Below are 12448 nucleotides of genomic sequence, written 5' to 3' on the forward strand. Positions count from 1 at the left end.
CGGATTTCATAAGTAACAGTGGCTCGATTCACATTTGAAGTTTTTTCAAGCCACGTAATAGTCTTCAAGGAGGCTCACCATTAAAATCCATTTGCAATTATACGGCTGAGACACGCGTCAGAATTTCACGCACATGAAAGAATCCAAAAGTGGAATTCAAGTCAGTGCACATGGAGTGAGGCAAGAAAAAACCGCAAAAGCAAGAAGCAATCGAGAATCATCACGCTTGACAGCTTGCGTGGGAATCGTTTGAGGGTCAAGCGAGGTCTTGTCCTATCAACGTCCTGCTATTAATTCAATTTCGTTCAATTTATTATCGAGTTATTATTTCTCGTTGAAAAAGCCTTCATTCACGCTCGACTCTCTTCTCGAGATCAAAATATTATCGAGAGGTCAGAGATAATGTGGGACTAAAATGGTTTTAGTATTAAAACAAAGTTTATTATTTGCGAATTATTTATGTATGAGGAATGAGCGACACGAGATTGACCAGAAAATCAGATCGAACGATGATATTATGGAATTGCAGATGCAATAATTATTAGAATTCTCGATCGAGATTAAATTAAGGTGTCATAACGAACGAGTGAACTTTACTATTTGAATATTTATAGCTCGAGTTTTATTAGTCACAACAACGATAAAGATCTCCATTTCTGTTGATAATTGTTATCAAAATATATGTTTTATCGATTATTGAAATTATTCAGGAAATAACACAAAATATTTTCAACGCAATTGAAATTTTTGAATACCGTTTTAATCAACGTTTTGAGGCTTGAAATCCTCGGATATCTGAATAATATCTAGGCAGAGAAGGCCATTTGTTTTCATTTGTTATTAACGAAGTGAAATGAAAATATTTATAATTCCGGTGAGCGGAGTAAACAGTTTATGCGCGGTAGACGATGGCGATTTCGTAAATTTTCATATCGCGTTTTTGTTGTCGGCCGAAAACGGTAATCGGGGGAAGAGAGATGAGCAGGGAGTTTCCGTTATCGAATTCCGTGCAGGCTCTCAACGGCATTGTTCTACCATATTCGGCTCACGAACTCGAGCCCGCGTGAGTTTGGGTCTGGCTACCACGGCACAGCCAGGAAAAAAAGGTCCCGAATTAATTTACAACGAACGTATGTCTCGTTTCGTCTATATACCGGAAGTCGTACGACTTCATGAGCCGGAAAACGTGACATCTACATGTTCACATTCGATCGACGATCCGGAAATCCCTGGGGAGATCCCAAGTACCGGTTGCGGGTTCGAAAATAGCCACGGCGAAGACCTCTCTCCAGGGCTTTATTCAATATCACGCAATTCCCCATTTGTCCGAATTTTTTCAGGAACGTCAGTATCGATCGGAAGATGGTTGACGATATTTTTTTGTGTTACAGACGACGGCGAGGATCCTTGATGGCCGGAATAGAAGAATATGAAATCAGATAGTTGATCTGATACAAGATGTGAATCCTTGCGAAAGAAAATAAAAGAAAAGCCACGATGAGCGAAGAAGTTGTATTCAAGGCGTTGTCTTCAGGGAACAGTGGCGCGACTCCCCATCCTGATGGCGACGGCCACCCCCCGGTGATCAATGCGCAACCGCGATTCGGACGTTCGAAAATATTGGCCAGAGAAGAATTGATGTACGCGAACCATCAAACTCCTCAGCAACAATATCAGTTGCGAACAAACTCTGGTCCGGGTTACCGTGGTCCATTGCACAAAAATATTGGAACCCAGAGCTCCGTTCCGGTAGAAAAATTGAGTCAGGAGTATCCTCAAAATAGTGTTCGTCGAACGAGCGCTGCTGGGCCGAGGCGACTCCTAGCCAAAGATCAAAGTGCCATTGAGGATGACAGTCCCCTTCAACGCTACGAGAACGCATTGTCTCGGTACCGAAAAACAGCATTGGGAGGTGCGAGTGGTTCGCGTAAGGAACGCCGGGAAGCTCTGCAGAACATCGGCAACAACGGATACTCGAGCAGTGATGAATCGGAAGGGGCGATTTCTCGATACCACAAATCCAAGAGCACGAGTTCCATAGACACACAGTCGGTGAACAATATACTGGACGAGTACGAAGATCTCGATTACGGAAGGTCCTCCGATCTGAGCGATTCTGGCAGCATAAGCGTGACCAACTTCGAGGTCGTTATGGATCAACGAAAGCGACAACAACAGCAACAACAGCACACCCAGCTGGAAAGGTCCAAAGAGACGGTCGCTAGAGAGGAGGACGTCTGCAAGGAACGCGAAGGACAGCCGCATCACGATCAACGGGCGAAAAACATGAGCGAGAAACTCGATCCAATCTTCAAGGTTAATCAGCAGACTCAAGTTCGTCAGAGGTCACGAGACAGACAAAGTAACCCTGCCAGTAGCGTTAATACGACGAAGGAGAGCGGCAACAAGCTGCTCAACTCTGGGAACGAGGACCACGCGAGAGGATCGAAACAAGATGCCACTTCCGGGGTGACGAGCGAGAACCGATGCGCCATGGAGAATCTCACGGTAATGAAGCAACCGCCAGAAGTTTTATTGCGCAAGGGTGAGGTACAAAAACGCGTTGACGAATGGCTCAATCAAACCCAAGCCCAAAACTTCGCAGGTGCCAACAGTGGCAAACGTGACTCCGGGAGACCCGCCGTTGCTTTGGTGAGATCGAGCAGCAGTGCCGAGTCGAAGAATCTACGAAGGTCTAGAAACGATGCAAGATCTAGATCGACCGATGAGAATGGCAGTGACAAGCTGAACGGTACAGCCAGCTACGATGACATCAATCGCACCGAGGTCGTGCGCTCCGAACGTAAACTCGAAAGACCAAAGAACGTTGCAACCATCAACGCTAGTAGAGGAACTTACAAAGATTATCTGGCAGGTCGGAACAGATCAAGACATCCGACCGATTACGGATTCGTCGGACACGGAAGTAACGCCAGGCCCGGTGAGTCAATTTCCGGAAATTCTAAAATACCTCAGAGGGGTCCAGCTAGCGTCAGGAGACGCGAAGTTTCGAGCGACCGTAATACGACGACGGCGAACGAAACAATGAACGTGACAGTCCCTTCAGCCGCGGTCACGTTGCAGCATGAAAAGAATTCGTTACAGTGCTCGAGATTCGGTGCTGTTGAAGCGAGAAATACGAGCGGTGGTTTTGGCAAGACGAGAACGGAGCAAGCATCGTGCAACGGTGGAACGACAGTCTCGCCAGGGATCTTGGCGAATGGACGCGCGGCTTCTTTCAAGCGTGCTCGAAGCCAAGAACGGAACAACGCGATAGCCTCCGGCCGTAATACCGGTGCGCTGCTTAAGGAAGATCAGCAATCCACCACGGGCAATTCAAGAACGAGAAGTGGCTCGCACCACCACCAACACCACAACCAGCTCGTATCAAAGGGCCAACTCTCTAGAGCGGATCAGCAGCAAAAGCAGCAGAACAACGTGACCTCGCCAAATAAGGTCGGAGAAAGTAGGCGCTTGCTCGTTGCCAGTCGAGAGCCACGAGTGCACGGAGATCCGACCGAGCAAGTTTGTAAATCCGCTGAAGAATCGATCAACTCGACGCACCAACAACCCGAGTTCTTAGAGACCATTGAAAAGCAGCGAGATATCCTCCAGACGCAAGAGACAAATATTGCTAAATGTCCATTAAGCTGCAGATCAGGTACCGAAGGCACGAAGGACTTGGTGCCAAATTCTGGTGACTCGATGACTGAGAATTCCACCTTCAATACCGGACTGCCTGGTATCCGTGGCCGCGGCGACTCGAAAACACCGAAATCGAAGTTTCTTCAGGGAAATTCAGCTGGGATCGAGCCTCGAAGGCCTCCAGCTCCTCCGAGGAGGGACCAAAGTAGGCGCGATAGGACAGAAGAAGCCCCGACCGACGAACGTCAAGTGACGGATGAGCCTTGCTCCAGTTTCAGGCCAAGCAAAAGAATTTTTTCGCCTCATCACCAGTTCAATGAACACACCACTTTTTCTACTAATTCCGACAATCGAGGAGCCACTTGCGAGTCGTCCAAGTCTCATTACGCCTCGCCAAAGCAGGTTGAAAAGATTTACGAGAGAACCCTTCAACCTCAAGTTATTCATTCTAACGACCTTGAATCAGTTTTGAAACCGGTGGTTCGAGCCTCGGCTTACGGGGAGAGCGGTGAAAATGACACGACGAAAATCATCAAAGAACAACCATGGTTAACCGATAACACGATGTTCGATGGGACCCTCGACGATTTCCACGACAGACTAGGCAACGAAAATAAAATGATCGAAAGCCCGAAAACTACGAGATTCCCAGAAATTGGTTTGGACCAATGTTTAATGGTGCAACGCAGGAATCCAAGCACAAAAAGTACGAGCAAGGATTCGTCCTTGGAAAAGAGAGGGATGCCGACGATACACACGAAATGTTGGGATCAAGACTCCATAGTTGAACCTGCCAAGACCTTTGGAACCTTTCAACCCACCAACTCGACACAGGCTTCCAGCCATTTGGACGAGCGAATAGAAAAGATCGACGCGCCTGCGTACAACCCGGACATGCACGAAGGTATGATTCTGGAGGTCACCACAGAACCGACTTATCAAGAACCAGATCTCATCCCAAAGCTCAAAGTATCTTTGATCGATAGTTATGAGGCTCGGAGCACGCTACGGTTGGACAGAAATTTGACGAGTGGCAGTGCAAAATATCCAGAAGCACAAACTCAAAATCAAGGAGATCCACATCGCGACAGCGCAGGGCCCAGGATCTCACCGTGGCCGCAAGAGCCGAAAATTTCTGGGGCAGAAGAAAAGAAGTCGGTTGCTCAAGACAGCGATGGCAGTGAACTGAGGCCAATAGTGAATGAAGTTTTAGTGAAAAATCTTCGGTTTCAGCAAGATTTGCCAAAACCAGATTTCCAGAATGTCTTTAGATCACCAAAGCCATTCAACTTCAATAGCGTACTGAGTGACGACTATGACAAAATTCATGCCGATGACTGTGCCGCGAAAGAGAAAGAAGAGTGTAAAATTTATGTGACCAAAGAAGAAATGGAGAGGCAGAGATTAATGGATTTGCTGAAGCGGGGAGATTTCGAGTCGGTTAAACTGGTGAGTACCGTGTATCCAAAAAATACAATGATGTGAGTTTACTTTAGAAAAACAAACTTTGATAATGACGAGAACATTGTTGAAGAGAATAAGAATTTTTGACAAGTTTTCGGATTTGTTTACTGCACATTCGTTCGTTGCATCACTTTCGTACTATTGTCCGTGCGCATCTCTGAATAATGACGTCGAGTTACGGAAACTCGCCGCGCGGCTGTTCTCGACCTTCGAAGACTTTGTTGCCGCCCTCGTGTGTCTGAGCGATGCGGGCATTGCGAGAAATACGATCGAAAAGTTACGAATGCGAGAGTCCCGGGTAGACTGGAAAAAAACGAAGAGGAAAGTTTGCCATGGAAAAATAGGCGAAAAGAAGACAATTCCACGGGAGATGAAGGGCTGTATATAGGCAAGGAGTAAAAGCGTGCTAAAGGAAAGACGAATGTGGAGAGATGTGCTATAGTCCACGTTGGCCATGAGAGATGGAGTAGAGACAACGATTTATGATTCAGTCGCGAACACGCTGGGAAGCATGCATTAGGTATGCTGTTCGTACTATGCTTTAACGCGCGCAAGAAAGACGCTATAAATCGTAGCACACGCGCCCTAAGTACCTGTGCGTTTCTCTTTCCCGAGTGCTCTCCTGGCTCCGGTTCGCCTTGCACGAAAACTTATCCGGACTCTTTTCTATATGCATGGCCTCTAACATACGTCAGGAATCTTTGCCTCCTTGCCGTTTATATTTGTACATTTTTTTCATTGGTAACATGCACGAGGTTATTCTCAAGATGCCCAGCAAAAAGGGCGTTTTCTAAAACTCCTGAGGAATTTCGGTTGACTTTATTTCCGGAACGTCTGTTCTGGGGATGCTGTTTTTCAAGGTAACTTCAACGTGACGTCACGTCGAAATTCACAGATAAATTCTAATCGTTCCTTTTGTATTTGCGAAATGAAACGTCTTCGAGCTAACTTTAACGAGATATCTGGGGTAAACCACGTCGCGCCACGTAACGGCTGAGAGTCCTTACGAAAAGGCCGGAAGAGGTTTCAAATTGTTGGGATCCATCGATCGCCTCGAGATGAAGGAAATTCCGAGGAGCCTCCATCGCCTGATGGGCTCCTCGTTATAACGGCGGGTGATCCTTCTCCCTTCGTATTATTCTCGCGCGACCTCTATTAAAGCGAATGCTGCGGGTCCTCGTCGGCGGCCATCGATACCAGTCGAGGGCTCGTAAATTTATACGATCGAGCGAACTAGGCTCAAGGACGGGTTTCGTCCAATCTCAAGAACACGGGGACACCGGAGCGTTACTCCAAACCGGTATTAACAACAACAGCGAGAAATACGGAGCAGAGGGAGGGTGAGAGACAACAATTTAAGCCCTTCTTGTGCTTAAGCCTTCGTACCCTCGTCCCCGTAAACAGATCACAACCACGAACGTTGTTTATCCGAAAACTATGTGTTCCGGATGCAACGTTCTACGTGGAAACCGGTGACGCGCATGATGGATGGGGCAGTGATCTCTCAGCTTCAATTCTTCCGTATCCAGAATGTCCATGATTTGTGGCAAATTTGCATAAATTAGTGAGCCAGCATGGCCTCGGTGTAGAAACATTCCTGAAGCATGTTTATCTCCAATGGATCATTGTTGTAACAGTATTGGCCAATCCAGTGCGCTGGTACGAGTACACGGAGTATGGAATCCGGTAGATTTTGTCTCCCGGGGCTTCGGATTGGCCCTCACTTCTTTAATTAATATTCCATCGACAGGGCGCCGCGGTGAGCGGAATGAGTGAGTTTTCATTCCGTCCAAATTTCCGATTGTTTCCATAACAATGAAGATTTTCCAAATACCTTTTTGAAGATCTAATGAAATGAGGGGAAAAAAATAATTTTCAATCAAAGTGCTGCCACGATCCGTTTCGGTAGGAAAATCCTACCTCGCGAGGCTACGATTCCAAGAAACTCTTTGATATAATTTAGAGTGCGGTGGTGTGTATGTGCAGGCTGCGAATTAGAATACCGTATACCGCGTTATTATCATATACGTTGGAGAATAACCGTGAATTAATGTCCCGCAACGTTAATCGTAACCTGGGCTCGTAATAAACCCATAGCATGTAATATTCCCTCTGCTGCTGTTGCCAACACCACGTGCTCTCCTTCTCTCCAACTATCTCTTTCCCTCCTTCCACTCCCCCCTCCGGTCGTGCTTTCACCTGAAGCGAAACTCCGCAAGTGCTTTATCGGCAAATGCTGCGGGACGCACTCTCAGGGGAACGAGAAAGCTCACGGAAAATCAGAAATTATTAACACCCAACCCACATCCACCATGTTTCTCCGTATTTCATTCGAAATTTTCGTGCTTTCAAGCATCTTCAAGCACAGCTCCGCTCGGGTGTGCATGTGTCTTCGCTCTCCGCACTACCTAACCCTCCATTTTACTCGAGTGATGCTTCAGCCCCGGAACTGGCCAACTTATCTCGAGGCTATCGACCCGACTTTGGAGTTTTCCAGAGATTTGGGTCCCCCGGGCACTGAAAGAATTCCATTATCGCAATGTAACGTCAACAAACTCACATTGAGTTCAGAATAAAATGGTCTTCCCCATTCAGAATTTTATATTTTTAAACTCTCAAGTAATCTCTGCGCTAGACGATTAAAAATCATTAATCGGACACCCTGTGTACGTTTGTGACGACGTCACACTGCAACTCTGCGGATATGAACTCAAATCGGGCGGTATTCCGAGCTCGGAAATTGTCACGTCCCACTGCCCTTACCCCAGAAACCCCGTCCCCTACTCTTGTCACATTGATGTATACCTTTCCGCGCACGCATCGTATGTGTTTTCCGCTATGTTGTGCCGAAGGGAGACAGGTGTCGTAGAGGGTCAAGTGAAAATCGTTCACAATCCGTTACGGCCCTACGAGCTTGCACAAAGGGTCTGTATACGAGCTTCCACGTATCGATGCATCAGAGAAAAATATGGCCGTTCTACGAGCACCTTTTTTCACTTTTCGACGCAATATTTTTCGCACTCCGAAGTGTCTATGGAGCATGCTTTTTTTTCGACTGCTCGAGAGCGTCACGGAATGAACGAAAATTTGGAAGAGAAGTTTCTCGTAATGACTTTTCGTTAATCAGAAAAGTCCTTTGTAACCGGATTTCGTTACACGATTCGAAACTGCGGAGTCTTCGGTTAGATTGAAGTCGGAAAATAAAATGAGTTACGGCATAGGGAAAAATCGTTACGGGGGAATGAGAGAGGGAAGCTCGAAACCACAATTTTGCTTCTCTTTTCACTAGCCGGATGATGGGAATGCAAGGAGAGGAAAAACACGCGAACGACGATTCCGGCTCGTATAGAATGCTAGACAAATATCACGGAAAGCTAAGCATATGAGCACGCGAAAGAATGCGGTTGCCAAGGTACGAGCTGGATCCCTTTGACCAATCGCTTCTTTGATGATCTTTAAAAGGTCGAAAACCCGGGGTGGAGTCAAACCCTTCGGGAAATGTCAACGTACGCTAACTGCGAGCTGAAGCCCAGGAAAGTATATTGACCCATGCCTTATTTTTTGAACTTTGAAGAACAACTTTAATTTTACTTCCACAGGTGTGTGTTCAGACGTTTGTGCTTTAAGATTAAAGTTGAAGCGAACCGCAGCGTGAACTGATTTTTAGCACGCTCTATCCTCAGCTCGTGTCTCTCTCCAAACTGAATACGGTCTCAGACAAAAATTATTGGAAAATCTGTTAATAAATGGCTCGGCTTATCGACAGTAGTTCATATTTTTAATGAGAAAACGACTGCAGAGCGATACAAAAGCAAAATAATGTTTCCCGGAAAAGCAGTGCCCGCGAATACTCAGCGAAAAATTGAAATTATATTTCGTGTCTCGTTCGAGATAACAAACTCGTAGTACGCCGTCTCTCGTACGATGTCACCATTATTTTTGGAGATTAAGGAAAAGTTTTCCCTTCACTCCTACCTGTCGAGACGCTTCCTATTCGTAGTGGTTAAAAAACCTTATAAAGCAGTGTCTTCACAGACAATAAGTAGGTGGATTGAGAAAACACTTGTTAAAAATGGTATTGATGCGAATCATTTCTCTGCACAGAGTATTCGCCACGTGGCAACGTCCACAGCATACAAACAAGGTTCAGTGCGAGTTGGTCAGGAACATCGAAAATTTTTGCGATTTTTTATAAGCCGATTACTGAAGACAGAACGAATTTTGCTTCAGTCGTATTAGAATGAGTTTGTTAATTACAATTGCGTAAATAACATTGAACAATATCATGTGTCATTAAATAAATTACTCCGTCAAAAATGTATTTACTCTTAACATGTACGAGTCAATCATTTCAAACGAGACACGAAATATAATCGTAGGATCAAACGAATTCCCCAAGTGAATTTTAATATTAATTATATGAAGTGCCTCGTTCAAGATGATTGCATCCCACCCAAAAAATTTATTGTTAATCCCATGTTTATGTCCCAGTAATCATCACACATTTTTGACGCGCTTTGAAAAATATGAAGCATCTTGATAGGTAAGAGTGAAGGGAAAACTTTTCCTTTATCTCGAAAACTACTGGTGACATCGTACTTTGCACAAGTGCTGAAAATTTGTGAATTTGAATATGTCGTTAGTGAAAAACAACAAGAAATCTAAAATCCTCAAAGATTTTACCTACTTTATGAAAATAAAAAGGCGTTCAGTAAAACCATCATGCATCCGAGTCTCAGTCCGTTCGTTATCGTCGTGTGTAGTAAAAATCTGTCGTAAATGGCACTCGCGAAGTGAAGCAACGTTCAGTTGCCAAGTACTCGAAACGAACAGCACTAAAGTATTTTTTAACGAGCGAAGAAAAGTTGTAAAGAAAAGAGATGAGAGAGCGAGGGAACGGAATGAGGAAAAAGTCGAGAGGTAACGAGAGGTGAAAGAGAGATTAAGCGAAACGAAATGAGATTCTCTTTTTCCATGGCTCGATTCGCTGATAAGAAAGTTATTAAAAAATGTGCTTCGCTACTTCGAAGTTATCAAGACCGCATGTGGGGGACCAAAATTCAAATTCAATTTTCCAAAACTCGAATATCAACATCAACAAGAATCTACAAACATTAAATAGATAAATAGACGAAAATTGTTTAATGTGCATACATAAAGTTCATGGGGATAGAAGGAAAAAGGTTGAGGATGGGAGACAAAATGACCGAAATCCTAGAGAGCTTTTGGCGAGAGGATATTACATGGCTCCGGCTAGAGGGTTCGCTTCTGTTAGAGAATTGTTGAATTTGCCACTGTATCTCGTATACGCGCATATATCTACGGAGAATGCTTTCAGAGGGAAACAATACAAGGAAAATAGGGAGGTGAAAGGATAACAGAGGAAACGTATACATCGAGCTTGCCGAGCTTGCTTTATATCATGGGATATCGGAGCCCATGCAGTTGTAAGGACATGGCACTTCGATTTTCGATAACTAGCCAGCTCATTCCCAAAGTATTTTGAATACGATATTCATTTCCATTTTTATATTTAATCTCAGAGCTTTTTACGAGCTACGAAAAAACGATTTTTTCGTAGCTTCGAGGAAAGTAATTTTCGCTTCGTGCGATGCTGGACTCGCGTCGATGGATAGGGTGAACAAATTTTTATGTTTATTCACAAACTTGGCACAAAGTTGTAAAACGTCTTAATATTTACGAAAAGGTTTGCAAGCTCGGGTGGGTTAAACGGAAAGGTATGTCGCGATAAATACAAGTACGATATATCGTAATTTTGGGAGACTTTACGAAAGTTGCTTGCACGTTTTCCACTCGGTTGATCAAGGGGTTCGTTCGCGCGTAAGGAGGATTTACTTCCAGACAAGAGACAAGAGAGCGAGGGCTCGAAAATAGGGGGTTAGTTCTTCTCTTCCTCGTTTTTCACTCCCGCAGAATCTCGTAGACTGCGAAGAATTTTTTATCCTCTGACACTGTGTATATTGGACGTCAAATGCTAGAGAATCAAAGTGACTGATCCGTTGTAGCCAGCCGGACAACTGAGGATGGAACTAAAAGTTTATTTGTTTGTGTGAAAATTAAGTTGAATGTGGCCGATCATACTTGAAATTTTCTTGATTTATTTCGATATTTGTCGACCCCTAGAGATACTTTGTTTCCCACCAATTCTTCTGAGACCCCCCGGGTTACGATAGACTCCTTTCGAATACGTTCTGTGAAATAATGTTTATCTATATATTCCTCTTTGAGAGGAAAAAAGAAGACGAGGGAAGTGGCTTTTTCATCTACATATCTATAGACACATGCGTGTACATATGAAAAGCGTGAAAAGAGGGACGCGAAAATGAAATTTCGCCGGAAGTACGAGAGCACACTGAGCTCCAGGAAACGGAAGAGGTACAAGCCTATATGTGAAAAGCCTCCGGGAAAAAACGTCGCTTTATCACGTTTCTTGAAAACGGGCTTGAACTCTACTAAGCATACTTACACTCCATCATGCTGAGCACGGAATCTAGCCATTTTCTCGTATTTGTTTTTGGCTTATTCATCATTCAGGGAAATCATAGAAGCCTGGATCTTGTGGAATGGGGTTTTTTTTTCGAAATAATCGAAGCCATAATTATTGCTCCCAGTTACCTGCGCTCAAAAACGCTTTTTTTATCTGAATAATCCCATATTAAGGACATTTTTTTTGACAGTACGCCCACTGAAGGGTTTCCATTTTCATTCACGATGCGCGACACGCCTGAATACAATTAAGTTGAGAGAATTATGTACAAAGGGGTTGAATAAAGCAGACTGTATTTCGCGCCAGCAAATAAGTTCATTCAGTGGCACGTAAATATTCGTGTTTGCTTGTGCTCGTACAACTACGGTGTTTTAGTTTTATTTTCAAAATGGGTTGAACCTTTTTCGTGCTAGAGGATGAATAATCTTGGTTAACGAGCGCGCACGAACGGTGCTCAACTGCTCTTTCGGTCCTCCTCTCATGCAGGTTCAATGGGTTTCATGTAATTTGAAAGTGAAAATGGAAATTTTGTGCGAATATATTAACGATTTTTTTCATTCGTCGTTTTCACATTTTCCGAGAAGCTGACTCGATAGAAAATTATTTGTCCTGCTTCGGAATGTCCTTGCAGGTTAATCTGCCAATGAAAACAGTCCGTGGATCGTAGAACCGATGAATTTTTCGCACGTAATTCCTACATCTCTTGAAAAATTAAAAAACATTCTGAAATTTATATTGAATGAAATGCGTTTTATCTTTTTTTGTATGGACGAATGTTCTTGAATTTGTGTTTATGTAAAAGCAGAGTGAAATTATAAATATAAAACTGTG

General features: G+C 44.2%; 1 protein-coding gene across 2 annotated transcripts in view; it reads left to right on the forward strand.

Moving 5' to 3' along the window:
* The window catches only part of LOC122410138 (uncharacterized), a 135377-nt gene that overhangs the window by 13374 nt on the left and 109555 nt on the right, over positions 1-12448 (forward strand). For both annotated transcript variants that reach the window (XM_043418204.1, XM_043418205.1), the window contains exon 3: positions 1392-5094. In XM_043418204.1, coding sequence (XP_043274139.1) covers positions 1498-5094 — 3597 coding nt within the window. In that variant the 5' untranslated portion in view covers positions 1392-1497. The remainder of the gene's footprint in view (positions 1-1391; positions 5095-12448) is intronic.

Source organism: Venturia canescens, chromosome 4, assembly GCF_019457755.1.
Source record: "Venturia canescens isolate UGA chromosome 4, ASM1945775v1, whole genome shotgun sequence".
NCBI lineage: Eukaryota > Metazoa > Arthropoda > Insecta > Hymenoptera > Ichneumonidae > Venturia > Venturia canescens.